The following is a 17654-nucleotide window of genomic DNA, read 5'->3' on the forward strand; positions in this document are numbered from 1 at the left end:
TGTAAGTCTTTAATTTGCTCTAACTTCAAAATCCCCGCTCTAGTCATTGTGCGATCTCTTAACTCCTATTCAATTTTGTATCATGCAGGATGGAGATTCAAACTTGTCGGAGGAACGGATACTATGACATAGGCTTCATGGACCTGGATGTTGTAAACGAGTTAAATCTAAGAGATGACCAAATCGGACCTTGAAAAATATATATAAGTTTCTCAACAACCAACATTACAAGAAGTACATACTTCTACCGTACAACTTCAAGTGAGCGTGTTTTCCATCTCTTTTTTTTTTGAACTAGCAGTTAAATATAAGACTAACTAGCTTTGGCTATGCATATATGTACAGTTTCCACTGGATACTTCTTGTTGTCGTGGTTGATCAAAGCGTGGTCTATGTCATGGACTCTTTGAGAAAACCAAGAGATCAATAAAAAAACCTGATAGACATTCTGAACAAAGCATGGGCTCGATTCTGTCAACATCACACGGGTGAATTCAAAAAGAAACTTGATTTGAAGCCTGAATTCCCGATATGTGTTGAATTTCCACATCTCGTGACACTTCCTTGAATACAACAAATATTTCATAACTTTTTTTGCCATATATATGGTGTTTGAGACAAGAGTCGGGGAATAATTTATGCGGATACTACGTATGTGAGTTCATCCATGGCTTTGTAGGTCTAAAGAGTGTGACCGACCACGAATTCAGAGTACGTGTACAAAATTTTTAACAATAAATTAGTTCTAATTATGCAAACCCATTGATCTACTATATAATAATCTTTGCCAATGACACAGATGATGCACATGAAGGAAGCACTCTTCGAGACGGAAAAAATTAGGGCAATTCAAGAACAACTCTCTGGATTTCTTCAGGACGAGGTAGTAAATCTAGCGGGGAAGTTCCATAATGATGGATCAAATCTGCATCACCGTTAGGACTCGGGTTCAGAATAGTTGATCCGAAATATTGAACTTGAAAAGTTGATGCAATATAATATTATTCATATATGTGTATGCACAATATGTCTATATATATAATAGTATCTCAAATGTAATATTATAGATAAATATAATTTTATATATATTAGCGTATTAGAACTAGTATACGTAAAGGAAATAAGTACGAAATACTAATGTAGAATAAAGAAATAGAAAAAAATAAATTAGTACCGGTTGGGGAGACTAACCGGTACTAAATTGCCCACAGCCACACGCGACGTGGTAGGCAATTTAGTACCGGTTATTTCAACAGATACTGAAGGCTTAGTACCGAACTAGTAATACCGGTTGCGCAACCCGGGTTTACAAAACGGTAATGATGGGGCTTTAGTGTAACTGTATGAGGAAGTAACGCAACGCCACCAAAGCGTCAAGGAACGACTCAATAGAATACTCCCATTTTCATACCCGGCAACAACCCTCCAAAGATGGGCTTTAGTGTAACTGTATGAGGAAGTAACGCAACGCCACCAAAGCGTCAAGGAACGACTCAATAGAATACTCCCATTTTCATACCCGGCAACAACCCTCCAAAGAAGCAAGTGCACGCAGGCAGGCAGCGCCCATGCATCCCCTAGCTCGATCACCATCCAGTCATCCGCTTCCCCGCCTGAACATCCAAAGCCCCCAGCAAAGACATTAAAAAATCCTCACGGCGCCATGCCTAGCCACCACCCTACCCGGCAGATCTAGATGCTACCCTCGCGTGCCTCCACGCGCGCACATTCCGCGTCCATCCAAACCGCCACATCCGGCGATCGAGGGAGCCGTTCCGTCCGTCTGCCCGTCATCCCGGCCATGCACGCTCGCGGGGTCGCCCGTCCCCGTCCGTCCGCACCCACGCTCGCTCGCTCGCTTCCCTCCCACCCGGCTGCCCGGCAGGCCTCCCACTATATATCGTGCTCGTGCCCCGGCTCAACCCCACCCCCTTCACTCCACGAGAGCTCTTCCCCTTCCTCAAAGCAGCCATCGCTCTCCTCACTAATCACAAGTACACCCACTGGCCAGTTAGGACTCCACGAGCTGACTGAGCTTGCTCCACAGCCTCCACTCACTCGCTCACTCACAGGCCAGAGTGTAGTGTACTAGCTAGCTCCTCTCTTGATCTCCACGCAGCTTGACTCGCGCACAAGATCAGAGCGCTCACCGGAGCTAGCTCTGGGCTGGGGAGAGGCGGAGCAACCAGATAGCAGAGCCCGCGTGCGTGGCGACATGGTGCATGGCCGCATGTGTTAACATGTACAACCCGGAGCACCACCAGCACCAGCCGGCGCCCTTCATGGCACCGCGGATGTCCTTCTCCAGCGACTTCGCGGTGGAGCCGCCGCCCCCGGCCGCGGCCCGCGGGGGCGCGGCTCCCGGGGACACGGACTTCGAGTTCTCCGTCGGCAGCCACCCGATGATGGCCGCCGACCAGCTCTTCTCCAAGGGCCGCCTCCTGCCGCTCCGGGAGGCCCCGCACGGTGGCGCCGGCGGCGGCCGGCCCGTGACGCTGCGCGACGAGCTGCGCGCCGACGAGCGCCACGGCCGCGTGCCCCGCGCGCCCAACATCCGGTGGAAGGAGCTGCTCGGGCTCAAGAAGGCGCCCAAGAAGCAGGCCGCCGCCGACGCCGGCACGTCCACCGACGCCCAAACGGTAAGACGCATGGCATCTCGGATGGATCTTTACTAGTTCGCAGCATCAGCCCAATAAGTACCACTCTGGTAGTCTGGTGGGTATAGTGCAGCATTGTCCCATTATCCTGTGGCCACCATTGGCGTTTTCCGCTGAATCCTTATCGAAAGTTGAAACTACCTGCAACAACGAGCCTGCATGCCGTAGAGTATGTAGTACTTGCTGCATCCAAGGTTTCTCCAAGCTAGCTGGGAGCGGATGCATCGCATATGGACGCACAGTCGAGAGCGACAGATTATATTGCGCATATTTTTTTGGTTAACAAGAGTATACTAGCCGTGCCATCTTTTCTGCTCATTTCTCACCAATGCGTTTGACATTCACAGGATCTTGGAGGCCAGCAGGGAGGCACGAGAGACTGATCGAAGCAGCTAGCATGAATTGTGAGTGGCGAAGAAATGGATGATGGTGGTTATTGGGTGGTTATTGAGCTAGCTGCTCATCGTCAGCTTGTTGATGACGATTCGGCAGTCGGTCGAGCAAGCTAGCTCTCGATCATATCTCAGTGCTTAACCGGAGATGAAGCAATGAAGAGCAAGAAGACGTCCGGAAGGCCACGCACGAATGTGCATTTCCTTGTTACTACTACTCTTTGCTGCTGCTGCTTCATTCTCCTCTTCTTTTTATTCTGGGTGCATGTAAAAGGGATTTTTGATCATTTGTTCCTCGGTACGTAGTCAGTAATTGGTTCGTCCTGTAGATGCATCCGCGGATGCTCGAGTTGCATTGTAATGGTTGTAGTGTAGCAGTCGCAGTCGTAGTCAAATTAACTCCAGCTAGCTGTGCTGTGCCTATCTTTGATGTTTTGAAAGGGCCAGTTAAATGTAGTATTATCCCTCCCCACGTGGTGTGTGGTCCCTGTACGTGTTGTTTAGCTGTTCCCATTCTTGTCTGCTTTTGGCACGGCCGCCCTCCCCTCCCCCCCTCGCTCCTCAATTCACTCACTTTTGCACAAAACGCCGCTTGCATTGTGGCTAGCTAGTACAAGTAGCTTTTGAGTCCAATGAAGACCATATGTCCAGAATTTCGTAGGAAACATGATGCCTTTTCATTCAAAAAAAGGTAGTATGTAAATATTTTTGTGTTGCACATGTACCGAGAGTCTAGGACTGGGACATGCTTCACAATCCCCATTTAGGGCTTGTTTGGAGAGAGTGGAGAGAGGTGCTAAACTTTAGCACCCCACTCTTAGCCCCAATTTAGCACCTGGATTCCCAAACAGGGGTGCTAAAGTTTAGCACCCCTATTTCCTTTAACACCTCCAAAGGATGCTAAAAGGTGCTAAACTTACTAAAAGTGGTCCCTCTATCCAAAATTTTCATGGTTGCCCCCCTCTCTCTCCTTCACCGGCCACGCCGCCTCCCTCTCTCTCCTTCCCGCCACACCCCCGCTAGCCACGCCGCCTCCGCACCCCCCCTCTCTCTCAGCGCAGGGCCGGCCGTCGTCGGCACCACCGGGCCCGTCCTCCGCGTCGGCGAGGCGCGCGATGAGGGAGCACATCTCCGCCGTCGGGAGCGGGGCAGGGCCGGTGGAGGAGGAGTCCTCGCCGCGTGGCGGTGGCCCTAACCCAGAGGCCCCGGCGCGGAGGAGCCTGACGCCACCGGAGGCCTCGACCTCGCGTGCCGGCTCCACGGCTCCGGCGGAGGAGGGAGAGGATGATGAGGTCGAGGAGGGAGAGGATGATGAGGTTGGGGATAGGGAGGAGGCCGCGGTGCTGTCCCCGCGGATCGCCGGGACCCGGAGCGACCTGGCGGAGATCGGCGGGAGGGTGAGGAGCAAGGTTCGGAGGTGATGAATCGATCAAGCTCTTTGACAATTTCGCCAGTGCGGGGAGGGAGGGGAGCTTGGCCGCACGGCCACCGGCTCCCGGTGGGGGAGGGAGGGCAGCTAGGGGCACGGAGGCCGAGCAGGTGCAGGGCCACCGGCGTGCAAGGAGGCTGGCGCGACTGGGGAAGGTGGGGAGAAGAGCGAGAGTAGGGGAAGAGAAAGAGGAAGAAAGGAAGGAAGTAGGATAAATGAGTCTTTTGTCAATTCAGGTGCTAAAGTTTAGCCTCATTTCCAAACAGCCTAAGGTACTGAACTTTAGCCCTTCAGTTGAGAGTGCTAAAGTTTAACCCAGAGCTAAACTTCAGCACCTGGTTCCAAACGCAGCCTTAATTTCGTCAATCGCATTATATTTCTCCGGTACTGGAGATGCTTTGTATTAGTAGGTGCTGAGCAAGTGTGGTCAAAGCTGCGGTGGCCTGGTCGTCGTCACCAAAGATTCAAACAAGAATGGAAAGGTAGCGTGCAGAGATTTGCGGCAGTGGCACAGGCATGCCATCCACGGGGGGCGCTTATCCTTATATTCCTATCTGCTAATCAAATCCGTCGTCCGCGTCCGGCATGCGGGCCTCTTGTCCTCTTGCGCCGGCGCGGGGCGTGGGGAAGCGGACGGCTGTGGCTGCCGGGCCGGACCGGGCCGGGCCGGGCCCCAGCGCATCTCCCGCCCTGCCCCTCCCTGTCGCGTAATGCCTCCTCCTCCTCCGGCCTCCCTCCGCCAGTCCAGTCCACTCCTCCTAACTTGTTGATGAAGTGGTGATCACCGCCACAGTGCGCAAATTTATGAGGCGACTTAGCTGTCCGTCGTCGTGCCTGGGCCGCGGCTCTGCCACCCCATCCCTTCCTTCCCCGCGCCTCTGCCGGCTGCCGGCTGCGCTCGATCTCTGGCGCTGCGTGCCAAGGGGACCAGGCAGGCACCACACCGACCGTGGCCACGGGACAAAAAACAATTGCCTGCATCTGCCATGCGCGCGGGGCGGGGCCCGGGGGCGGCTGCTGCCGCCTGCCGCGGCTGCACCTGCTGAGGTCTCTCGGTCATCCCATCTGATCATCTGAAGGGAGCCGGAGCCGGGGGGGGCCGAGCGGTGGAGGCGTGCAGGGCAGCTGCGCGTGGCTTGGCTTGCCGCGGCGCGACCGGGGCCTGGCGGACGAAAGGTTCGCAAGCCCTGGGTGCGAGCGACGTCTGCTGCCTGCACGCTCTGCTCTGGGCCTGACTGAGCCTGACGTCGGGATCTTCTGATGTTTTTGGGCCAGGGCAGCAGTTTGTGGATCGGACGAAACTGAAAACTAGGCCCAACCGCCCAAGACAAGCAAGTAGTCAAGACTTGTCTAGTAGGCCGATTTCCGGTCATCCATCTTGAGCGTGTGGGCTGCATTGACAACGACGAGAACACTTCGTGTACTCCCGCGGGTTCCATGCTCCCGTACTCCTGTTGAAAAAAAATTATTAGATGCATATGAAAAATTGCACCAAAAACATAAAATAACAAGCAAGCATTTACCATCATGCAAAGTTTGAGTTGCAACGGATGCTTGTGCGAGGCGGAAAAAAAAGTGAAATAAGCCCGTAAACAGTCGAGGGTCTCAGAGAAATAGCACAACCTGCACTATTTATAGGCTGATTTCTCTTTTTTTTTTCTCCTTGCACAAAATTTTGTTCAACACAAAATTTCACATGCACATAGATCCTTGCATCATCTATGCATAAATATTTTTTTTATTTTTCATGTATTTGCTTGGCGGTTTTTTATTGTGGGAGCATGGAAGCACCTAAAGGTGCTGGAGCACCTGAACGTCTCCCTTGCATGTAACTTTGAGACGATTTATTACACAAATACTATAATGATTTATTTTTTTGTTGTCTCTAGTATTCCTAAATCCTTTGATTTATGGATGGAATAAAGGAAATATTGTAAGTTGCATGGTAACTGCAACTCGCATAATGGTAGAATAGTGGTCTCAGAGTTCTGAAATTTACCTTATGACACGGTTGTTTCATAACGACCTATTTTTCTCTCCTTGCTCTCTTTTCCACATCAGCAAAAACCTACGTGGATTGCATGTTGATACTACCGTGTTGCAATGTACCTGCCGTTTGGCTTATTTCATCGCCTACCGGCCAGTTTTACCACTTGACTCGTGAGAGGACCAGGATGTCTTTTCAAATCACATGGACTTAGTATTATGTTTAAGTTGGGTGACGAATTGTAGTGTAGGCAGCAGGAATTGTGTAATACATTGGAGCAGGGGATACTAGGCTAAAAAAATTTCCAAGCACACGGTGCTCGCTTGGGCATTTGGTTCAAGAATGAAAAATAATAATTTCAATTGGAGCAGCTAATGCAGTAGGGAGGAGAATGTTGCGTGGAGAAACGATATGTTTGCTATAGGTGGGACTCACAAGGTGTTATGGTAATTAGCTTGGATTATTCTCCACATAAGTATGAAGCTGAGATAGGTCCACTAAAGATAGCTGATATGGCACCATCAGAGACGGAGGCAATGGGGAACAGGGGTGCCATGGCTTTACTTAGCTCTTTATAGATTTCTACGTAACAAAGGAAAAAAACATTATTTAGCATTGTTTATTATTTGCATTAGTTCGGCACCCCTTAAGAAAAATTCATGGCTTCGTTCCTGGGCACCATTGAAGCTGCTCTAAAGTCTAAACTATCTTTGGGGGAAAAAAAAGCTTCTCTGAATTGTGCTATTTCTCCATCCCTGTGTAATTAAAAGAAAAGGGCACAAGAATATGGACCCTAGCAGTTGTATGTCACTACTCACAGTACGCAAGTTCCCATCACCATCGTCAGCCAGGAGTGGCTAAAAAATTTACTTATAGGATGGCGAAGTACAAACACAAGAAAATAAAGGCGCTCACAACAAATTTCGAGGTTTTGAAAAATACACTATATATCTGTATACTGCTTTAATTTCATCTGTTCTTCCGTATCTTAATTTACATGCCCTTGCGTGTGATCGAACCTAATCCCGGCCGCTCAGCTTCCGGAATTCTGATCTCCGATCCAAAGCTCGATCATAAGCCACACGTACGTTGAGCCAGCACATACGTCGCACGAGCGCCGCCGCCCCTACTAACTACGGTTTACTGAAGCTTGTTGCCGTCCCCGGCCGCCGTCTGCTTGGCCACGGAGATGGAGTTCTTGCAGTGCGCGATGGCGGCCTCGATGGCGCTCTGCAGCTCCTCCATGGTGCTCTCCTCCGACGACGTCGACACCTTCACCGACCCGCCCACCGACAGGTGCCCGCTGTTCGCCGGCGACACCCGCAGCGACGCCGGCGCCGACGACAGCTGCCCGCACCGCCGCCTCCACCGCTCCCGCTCCCTCATCTCCCTCGCGGCGCCCGGGCCGTGCCCCGAGAACGAGTGCGGCCGGCGCCGCTGCTCCCGCCTCTCCCTCTCCGACTTCCGGGAGAAGGAGGCGCACAGCTGCTCCACCATGGACGCCATGTGCCTCTTTACCCGCTGGCCCAAGTCAAGCGCTCGCTTCGCCTTATCCTTCCTCTTGTCCTCAGCCTGCTGCTTTCCCGCGGCGTCGCTGCTGCTGGTATTGATGGTGTTCTCCTTTCTCCACGCGGCGCCGAGGCCTGAGAAGAAGAAAGGCGAGGCCTTGTTCTTGGCCCTATCCCTGTCCTTGTCCTTGCTACTCGTGGTGGCGTGATGGTGGCTTGTTCTGGCGTGGTTGAGGTGGCTGAGATCGCTGCCGACGCGGCCGACGGGGGTGCGGGACATGGGGAGAGGGGGGAGGTGGCCGCCGAAGGGAGAGGGGAAGGAGGAGAAGCCGTCGTGGGAGGGGGAGGTGGCGGCGGAGAGGGGCGGCGGTGGGGGAGGGAGAGGCGGGGGCGGGGCTGGCCTGGACAGTTGAGGTGGACGTGGTGACCGCAGCCGCGGCGTGTCCATGGCTTTGAGCGCCCGCGCTAGGGTTCGCGACGCGTACGTGTGGGTGACAAGGTTAGGTGGACAGCTGGTGTGGGGGAGGGGGGTGCATGCACGGCGAGAGCTACCAGAGGACGCTAGTGATTAACAGCAAGCATGAGCTTTGCTATGTGAATTTGGCATTTGGGACGGTGAAGGAGGAGAAGATAAGCGCTTGAATGAACTATCTGGTGGCGTTGATATAGCGACTATATTAAAAGAAGGAAAACGGCATCGAACTGATGCGTTGATGTGATGTGGTCGCCATGATCGGGGAAACAGTAAACGGCTGATGCAACGCAAATCAACCTGTTGAATGAGATTACATGCGACTTGATTACGTTGATGATAAGATAAACAAGAACCTCCGTTAAATACCATTCCCTCTCAAACAACTGCGTCTGATCCACTGATGATAACCTTTGTTTTTCCTTCTGAGAAAGACAGATGATAACTTTCAGGTTTCAGCTGCACTGGTGGATTTGAATCCGATTTCATAACATGTCGAAATACGAATGGTTCAGCGGTTGGCCAATTAAGCTCCTATCTTTTGACATGTAGCCAAGCTTGTACTACTAATAAGTACGTACTAGTAAAATACATATATACTACAGTCTATAGGACCTCAAATAAAGCCCTGAACGAACCAGTCAACCCACCGGACGACACGTAAGTACTTCGCGATAATCCGAAACGGACCGCGCACTAATTGCGGCAAGCCCCCGATCGTCAACTGACATGTACGTGTATCCGTAGCCCACACGGGCCATGCTGATATGATGCCCGTGTCCCCAGCCCAAAGCCAATGATGAACCCCCACCAGAACCTGCAACTGGTCGCCAGCTAGCTTATTAGGGCACTTCAGGCTTGATACACTACTGTTAACCTGACGGCAGAGCGAACCACAAGTCCATCACACACGCACACACAAGGGCCCTTGCTTATTATTGGCCGCCCGCCATTAGAGCCGGGGGGTGTCGCTGTAGCCTGTAGAGCACTTGACCAGCAGCGTCGCCTACTCGCCGTCGTCATTTGCACAGCTGCGGCTGCCGGCGCCGATCGAGCTAGAGCTCAGGACACACGGACCAACCTGGCATGCCACTACCACCCGATGACTCGGACATGCAGGTGGTCCCGGAATGATCCATCCAAGGGACATGCAACATGCATGGTGGCCACTGTTTGCTTGCTGCGTAATCTGGTCGATCGAGCTGATCAACTGGGACGGGTACGGCATCCAGATGAGGGGATGTTTCGTCTGGTTGCGGAACACGGGAACAGTGTGGGCAGACTCAGAGAGAAGAGAACTCATTTAAATCAGAGAAAGGATGTGATGAACTAACCAGGGAGCTACGTCGTCCAGTTGATGAACGGGGTATTCTCGGTGGGTGCCATGTCATTACAAGATATTTAAGTTGATAAATGAAACGAAGCCTCCCAAAGCACAGTTTCACTTTGCAGTTTCATAGGCTGTCCATAACATTTAATTATGAGGCATGTGATTGGACGTGATCGTACGAAATGAAACTCTCTAACCCCAATATCAGTTTCAACATGTTTTATAGTCTTGGAAACAGTGCATACAAAGTTTCATCCTGATAAAACTGCTCCCTTCCCTCTCTTCATGATTATCATGCCATGTCAGCAGAATTGCTGATGCGTCACATCATTAAATGAGAATGAAACTCATATGAAATCTCCACTGGGAATAGCTTTTATCACTTTGGAAACTTTTGTGCTCTTCCTCCGTGTCCTTGTTGCCGAGCTCGTGTTGTCATCTTTCTTGATTACTCTAATCCTGTGAGCAATAATCCCAGTTATGACGTTTCGCTTGCAGACATAACAAACATCACCGGAAAAGAAGCGTGCCGTACTGCTGTCGTTTCTGATGTCCATCTCTCGCCGGCAGAGGTGGTTAATATTGCTGGCGCGTTTGTCATGCATTCTTTAGAGAGAATCTCTGCAACTTCTGAAATCATTTCGATTGAGCATTGCGCGCTCACTTCTAAATGTGCACTTCGTCAAACTCGGCTAGTCAGCTCAAGCCTCTGTTTGGTTCGCAAATCACAATCACAGCGTTTTTAGTCGACAATCAATCAGCGATCACACTATAATAGCTTTGGTACAGTTTTCCGCATCACCCAATTGTCACAGACACGTAAACTCGCCTCATGTCCTCCCCCCTCCACCCCCCCTTCTACCACACATCTCTCCAAGCAAACGGCCTTGTTTAGTTCCTAATTTGGGAGTGGTAAAATTGGCATTTTGCCATAAATGCGACACTGTATCGTTTCGTTTGTATTTGTAAATTATTGTCTAGATATTGACTAATTAGGCTCAAAAGATTCGTCTCGCAAAGTACAACAAAACTGTGCAATTAGTTTTTGATTTCGTCTACATTTAGTACTCCATGTATGTACCGCAAGTTTGATGTGATGGGGAATCTTCTTTTTACATAGTGTCAAAGTTAGGAGTTGGGGGTGAAGTAAACAAGGGCCCTGTAATCAACGAAAAACGGTATAGGCGAAGTTTTGACACAACAGTCCAGTGCCTCGCCGTACGCAAAGCTTCCCATTGGCCATGGATGCTATACTACACCTGACGACAGGCGACGGTAGCGGCAAAGCTCTTCGCTGCCATGGCGTCCGTAGGCCCAAACAAGCGGACGAGCGGCCGGCACGTGGCCGCGCGCGCGGAGCTCGTGCCAGGGAGTGGACGGACGAGCAGTAGCAGCTCATCGACAAGACGACAACCCCCGCCCTCCGCTCACATGACTCGGCACCAATCGACCGGTCACACCATCCATCCCTCGCCGTCCCCCCGTCGCGCGTTCAGAGAAGGCGATCGAGGCCACGGCTCCGGCCGCGACACACCCGCCGCGCAAGCCCGGGCCGGACCGCCCGTCTAATAATCAGCCGAGCCAGTGAGCCAAGCGCGTGACGCTCGCCGATCGACTCGTCGTCCGCTGCCCCCGCCAAATCAATTGGGCGGTTAAGCGTAGCGGTCAGGTCTCAGGTGGCGCGTGCGAATCCACAGTAGGTGTCTAGGTGAGCTGTAGCCCGGCGGGGGCAGTAAGTACGTGGGGGCGCTGGCACGACGTAGCTAGCCGTGCACAGCGATAGCTGCAGTCCTCGATCGCGTCGTCGCTCTCCGTGGGGCTCCGTCACCGGCATGTTCCTCCGCCTCGGAGGAGACAAAGCTGGGACGGGGATGTGCCAAATGACAGTGTGGGGGGAGAGCGATCCCCGGGAGGGGCCGGAGATTCCCTTCTCCGGATTTTGTCACTGGATTTAGAAAATGGGCGAATTTTGTCACTGGATTTGTTAGAAAATGCGCGGGGCGAGCACTGGTGTAGCACAGTGCGGCAGGCAAATGGCTTTGGCTGGCGGTTTGGCGCGAGCGGGCAAGCGACAAGATGGATGCATTTGGATGAGAGCAGGGGCGTGTAGGCGGTCCAGAGTAAGGATAGATGAATTTTTTTTTCGAAGGGATAGGTGATAGTTACATGATGAGCATTGAGCAGTACTGTGATAGATGTCACTATATGTATCCTGGAACGGGTCTGACGTGCAGGAGTCAGTCATATTGATTTCCGGGTGATTGACAGTGGGTGTTTAACAAACAACGGGCATGGGCAATCCAAGTGTCATCGATCAACAGAATCCAAAGCTTATTAGAGCACTCACTTAAACAATCACCAGTGGATCTCGAAAGAGACTCCTCGCTAGGCTAATCATTTTTCTCGGGCGTCGTCAGTGAACTGGCGTCAACAAATTACAAGAAGACCAATGATCATTCAGAGCTCTATATACAAGGACAACGACCTCTGTACAGTGAGAAGCCGTAGAAGCAGCTTTCAGCTTGTGCTGAACTGAACACAGCCGTGGTCTTTTGAAAAACAAGATGGGTTTTCCTATGCTAGTCCAACAAATGAATAAATCTCCAGGCTGTTTGCCAAAAATACGTTGAATTTCTCGACTGAAACGGTCAATTCTAGCCAAAGAATTGTTATGGGCTGACTACTGGGGTTCCAGCTATGAATAAAAGAATCTTTAGTGGTCCGAAATAATGGTTCCGGCAATTAGGCAGGCCTAGCACATGTGACCAAAGACAGTTGGTGAAGAATCTGCAAAGACAAACATGCACCAAAAGACAAATTAGCAACCTCGGTGGTTAGCTAACAGGATAGCAGTACACAGAGAGTAGTACATATGAATTCTGAAACAAAGCAAAAATCAGATAACAGGAGAATATACAAACTATTTTCTCATACCTTTTCGTCTTCGTTTACCCTCCATTGCCTCTTTCTTATCATGACAGACATGGCACAGGAAAGGACCTTGCCAACCTTGTAGTTTTCCATATTGCAGTGGGTTGGCATGCAGTGAAATCCCTTGCCCAGGTTTCAACCGTGACAAACAAACTGCACAACTAGAGCGCCCAAAAATTTTCTCAAGTGCATATCCGGTGGTTAGCCTGCACGTAATGATTACGTGTGAGATCTAAAGCAAGTGGAAAAATGTAATATAATGTTTGATGTTAATAACAAGGGATTTGCTTCTCATGAGCATTTTACAAAATATCTGTTGATTGCTACCAGGGACTACATCTTGAAACCCAAACGATTACATGTGTATTTCTTATTTTCAATTCATATTAGGACCCAAACGAGAATCAGAATTGACGGTACTATAATGTATGAAGCATATGCACTCTGCCTTTTATTCATTTCAACTACAGAACCCCTTTAGCTCAACAGTGAAAGGAAACCATAGAAAGATCAATATTTTTGGTTTGGTGACATATTTCTTCTACAAAGATATATAAACTGTAAATTCTATTGATATTATTGAATTATCCAAAAACTAGTATGTGTGATCAACCAAGATCTGGATGGTTTCAGAACAACAATGATCATAAGAAAGAGGATCCAAGGTTGCGGGGATTGGGAAAGGAATCAGCAGACAACCCTGATCATATATAACATGTAAGGAAACAAAAATGGGGCTGTGTGGCAGATACCATCAATCAGTAATGCCAACTCACTTTCTGTTTCCAATAATTACTATAAGTCCTGCTATTCTTTAGCAGACAGCAAGATCTGATGTTGCTCATATGGGACAATCATGTGGAGTACAAGATCTGGATAACCATTGCAATTACACTAGCTGAGTGTGTGCAAGCTAAAAAAGTCTCTTTCATTGCCATAAACACATGGACATAATCATAGTGACCATATCTACTCTACATTGATGCACTGGTACACATACCGACACCTCCATAACAATTTATAGTGATGCTAGTACCTGTCTTTCAATTGCAAGGAAAGCCCAACTATATTTTTATGATAAATTTATGCAATTATGTTTTTTTACTTTTAGAAATACATGATGCCCAAACTATAGTGCAAGTGAAGAATTTGAAAAAGGAAACTGTTAAGCTCACTGCATGTTACCTTTTAGAAAGCATTGCAGAGCCATCTTCAAATATTTCTTCCACCACGTCTGGTTCAGCATATTCACTATCTGTTTTAAAGGGCACATCTGGAGATTTTTTGCGAAACATATTATTGAACGCAATTTTCCCCTGCCTCTTAGGAGGAGTTGGAGCTAATTTTTCTGGAGGTAGTATATCAATTACGATGCAAGTAGTATCATCCCTGATTCCTCTTGGCCGGATTGCTTCCTAAATAGTATAAAATATTACGAGTTGAGGATCAGAAATTGTGGTGATCAATCAAAGAAATATTGTGAGTTTTTCTTTAGGTAAAATATGAGAGTTACATTAACAATTCGATTGGCAGCTACATCTGATGGGAACCCGCGAGAACAGTCAAGAGCCATTTCACAACTCAAATCGTCCCAAACACCATCACTTGCGATGATAATTCTGCCTCCAGCATTGGAAAGCTGTAATGAAAACATGCATGATTAGAAGATCAAAGAGCATCACAGGCAGGGTTAGAGAGTGCGAACTGCAGATGTCATAATTAAAACCAGATGACACTAAATGGTTGTAATGTTGTGGCATTTTAGGTAAAGCCATCTCCAAGAACTTAAGTTGGCAGGGTCACAGGCCATGTTTGGAACAAGGCAGGTGAGGTGCAGAACAGAGCTTTCAAATGAGATGAACAAACCTTCACTTGCTTAACATGTGGAACAGGGATGATACATTCACCAACATCAAAATCCCCTATCGATCTAGATAGACACAAGCCACCTGGCCAACATCTCAGAGGACCAACCTGAAAATGCAACAGATACAATCTATAAATCCAACACATTTTAACAGATATAGGATAGAATTATTGACGTAGACAAGGAAACCATAGAATGTGTTGAACAAAAATGCTAATCGGTGCATAGATATAGGAGAACTTGCAGTCTCTGAGATAAGATAAGATATCTCCCTAATTAAATTCACAAATTTGACAGTTAAATCATGGTGACTGCAGGCAATGGAAAGTTATACACCAAACATCCACTATATATCCTTATTTAAGCACACAAAGTATTCAGGATGAACCACAAACCTCTGGGCCACCGACAATATCCATTTTCCCAACCTTACTCCCACATGCAGTTACTCGTTCAACCCTAGAAAAATAAGCACATTCTAAGAATCCCACAAATATCAATAGATATACATCAGTGGCAAAACTTACTCATCAGGGTTGGAGTCGAAACGATGATCAGCAGATAAATAGTAGAAAGAACCATCAGCAGATTCTAGTATGCAACGTGAATCACCAACAGATGCTACCGTTACAACCCACTCGTCTACAATCACAAATGTCACAGTTGTACCAGAAGTTCCGGCTGAAACCATAAATATAACAGTTCATCAGAAAAGAAAAGGGTGAAACTAATCTTTACAGGTATCTAAAAGACATGCAAACAGGAAAAGGCAGTTATACAAGCAAATCTGAACTAAACTACAAGGTTCTCACATATTCTATTCCGTATTAAAGCAGAAAGTGATAAATGATAAACACATGTGCACTGCCTTGGCTTTCAAAAAGTAGGAAAAAAACATGTGCAACTTGTGCCTGTTTAATGAAAGACTACTAAATAAGACTAACACATGTGCTATCTGTGTTAAATATCATAAGCTGAACAAGAACAGGGCTGATTTATTACCTAGCCTCTGGAAATCTTTATCCGTCTTGACAAACGCTGCAACAAGCGCACGTGGGAGCACTGCAAGCCACTCATCTCTGCTCAAGCACGTAGGAATGGCACGCAAGACATTGTGCAGCAGATTCTCCTTCGCGTATATGGCAGCTCCAGATCCGTTGTGCCCATCAAACAGCTATCAACAGAACACAGTGATCAACGGTCAAATTAATATCCAGAAAACACAGTGATCAATGATCAAATAGCTATGAAAACACAGTGATCAACAATGTATCATCTGATAGCTATCACAAAAACACAACAGATCAAAATATGATTGATATAGGAGTTCACTGTACATCGTCTGCTTCCCAGTAGAATACGACCACTCACCCACTAACCAAATCTGACATGGTTATCATAACAGCACAAAAATAGGACACGACTAACATGGGTAAACTCAAATTAACCATGATCATCACTACGGAGTAGGATCAAAGGTGTCAGGCATTTCGTATGCATGATGTTTGCAGCATCACTGTTCCTCCATTCAAAACAAAAAAGTGATAGCAACCTTTTCTCCCTTGACCAAAAAGTTGGAACAACTATGCCAATCGGAAAAGGCGAAAAGCAAGCGCGTAGTGACAGGCACGTACAAGGAGGGAGAGCCCTGCTGCATGTCCAAAACCACACACAACTCCAGGGAGGCGAACGCGATCTCTACTTGCCATTGCCAGGCCCTCCTGGACGCAGTCAGAACAAGAGGACGGGAGACTAGATAGCGCAATGTGGGTGTACCGCGAAGACGGAGAAGGAGGTGGACGGGTCCCCGGCGACGCGGCGGCCGGCGTCGGCGCGGAGCAGCGTGAAGTCCTCGCCCTTGCGGCTGCGGCTGGCCTCCCCGCACAGCACGTCGGGGCGCTCCATCCGCTCCTTGGTTACCTCCCGCCGCAGCAGCACGCCCAGCGGCACCGTCCCCGGCGACACCGCGGGCGCCGCCGCCATCGCCATCGACCGAACGAGCCTCTCCCACCTCAAAACCCTCACAGATGACCCACACGGGGGACTCTGGCCTTCGGGCGGCGGCTACTAGTAGCTAGCTATCGGCTCTCGCCCGCGCGCTCGGTCGCAACAAGCGAACCCCCCCGGAAAGAGGATCGCTCGAGGAAAAGCGCCGTGGCCCCGCAGATATAGCGGGAGCCCCCCGATCGTGGCCGCCACGCGGTGCGTGAGCGCGGACGCGATTGACTGGGACACGGACGGGGGCGACCTGGATTATTGGAGGAGACGACGAGGTCAGTCAGGGACTCAGGGTGATGAGGAGGTCTGGAGGGGAGGAGGAGGAGGGATCGCTCGATCGGCGCGCAGCCGTTTCGATTTTATCAGCACCAACACGCAATGCGGTTTTGATACGGCTTTGGCTCGGTTGCGATCTCTCCTATCGTGCTTCGCTTCCCACTCCGTTTTCTCTCGCGCGCCCCGGCGTAGCGGCCTCGGCCTGGCCTTGTGAATCTGGGATGCCGTTTCCCGTGGCCCCCTCTCTCACTTGCGAGGTGTAAAATTTCCAATCCAACCCGCTTTTCCTCCATGTGTTTCGGCGTGGGCCTTGGAGGCGCCGCGCTGAGCTGGCGCGTCTGAGAACCCGAGAAGGCCGGCTTGGCTCGTGGGCGCGGCTGCGACGGGAGCCTGGTCTCGTTTGACGGGGTCAGGCGCACCCGCGGACGTATCGGCGGGGACAAAACCGATCAGGCCACGGTTGCCTCGCGCCCATCATCTGACGACGACGGTGAACAGGTGGAGCACGTTCCGAAATGCGACCCGCCAACCCCTGCTCTCCGCGACTCCCCCAGGCCCCAGGTGGGTGTGGGCTGGTGTGCATTATGCATTGGATGGAACGTTAGAAAAATGCACCGAGGCCCCGTCCTCCCCGGGATGGATCATGGATGGCTGGGAAGATAGTCCAAGAACGGCGGCCAGGCGGCAGGCCCATTGCCGTCCAGCGAGCGCACGGCGGCCGCAGCACGTGTGCCCGCCGGATCCGCCGCGAGCCGCGTCGTGCTCAGCCTGTTGCTTGTGTTCGTGTAGAAAGCTGAGGCGTTCAGG

The 17654-nt window shown here is 50.0% G+C and overlaps 3 protein-coding genes across 3 annotated transcripts; 1 reads left to right on the forward strand and 2 right to left on the reverse strand.

Annotated features, from left to right (window-relative positions):
• The first annotated feature begins 1904 nt into the window (after positions 1–1904).
• On the forward strand, positions 1905–3521 carry LOC117842617 (uncharacterized). Its single transcript, XM_034723101.2, has 2 exons — positions 1905–2639; positions 3005–3521. Exons 1-2 carry the CDS (start codon positions 2223–2225, stop codon positions 3038–3040), a joined length of 453 nt encoding a protein of 150 aa, XP_034578992.1. The 5' UTR covers positions 1905–2222; the 3' UTR covers positions 3041–3521.
• A 3778-nt stretch (positions 3522–7299) lies between these two features.
• LOC117843152 (probable BRI1 kinase inhibitor 1) lies at positions 7300–8619 on the reverse strand. The gene has a single exon (XM_034723713.2). It carries the CDS (start codon positions 8419–8421, stop codon positions 7606–7608), a length of 816 nt encoding a protein of 271 aa, XP_034579604.1. The 5' UTR covers positions 8422–8619; the 3' UTR covers positions 7300–7605.
• A 3503-nt stretch (positions 8620–12122) lies between these two features.
• Positions 12123–17068, reverse strand: LOC117842415 (probable protein phosphatase 2C 69). Its single transcript, XM_034722870.2, has 9 exons — positions 16350–17068; positions 15576–15747; positions 15101–15254; positions 14969–15032; positions 14573–14680; positions 14220–14345; positions 13892–14121; positions 12710–12912; positions 12123–12562 (listed from the first exon to the last, which is right to left on the reverse strand). The coding sequence occupies exons 1-9, from the start codon at positions 16560–16562 to the stop codon at positions 12528–12530; spliced, it is 1305 nt and encodes a 434-aa protein (XP_034578761.1). The 5' UTR covers positions 16563–17068; the 3' UTR covers positions 12123–12527.
• Positions 17069–17654: the final 586 nt, after the last annotated feature.

Source organism: Setaria viridis, chromosome 2 (assembly GCF_005286985.2).
Source record: "Setaria viridis chromosome 2, Setaria_viridis_v4.0, whole genome shotgun sequence".
NCBI classification, from domain to species: domain Eukaryota; kingdom Viridiplantae; phylum Streptophyta; class Magnoliopsida; order Poales; family Poaceae; genus Setaria; species Setaria viridis.

What these genes read in the sequence shown, in the direction of transcription:
- LOC117842617 (XM_034723101.2), top strand. Translation starts at nt 2,223, where the DNA reads ATGGCCGCATGTGTTAACATGTACAACCCGGAGCACCACCAGCACCAG. An exon ending in CGTCCACCGACGCCCAAACG is followed by an intron (nt 2,640 to 3,004) that starts GTAAGACGCATG and finishes TGACATTCACAG; the next exon opens with GATCTTGGAGGCCAGCAGGG.
- LOC117842415 (XM_034722870.2), bottom strand. Translation starts at nt 16,562, where the DNA reads ATGGCGATGGCGGCGGCGCCCGCGGTGTCGCCGGGGACGGTGCCGCTG. An exon ending in CTGCCAATCGAATTGTTAAT is followed by an intron (nt 14,122 to 14,219) that starts GTAACTCTCATA and finishes TATACTATTTAG; the next exon opens with GAAGCAATCCGGCCAAGAGG. An exon ending in GGGTAAACGAAGACGAAAAG is followed by an intron (nt 12,563 to 12,709) that starts GTATGAGAAAAT and finishes TTGTCTTTGCAG; the next exon opens with ATTCTTCACCAACTGTCTTT.
- LOC117843152 (XM_034723713.2), bottom strand. Translation starts at nt 8,421, where the DNA reads ATGGACACGCCGCGGCTGCGGTCACCACGTCCACCTCAACTGTCCAGG.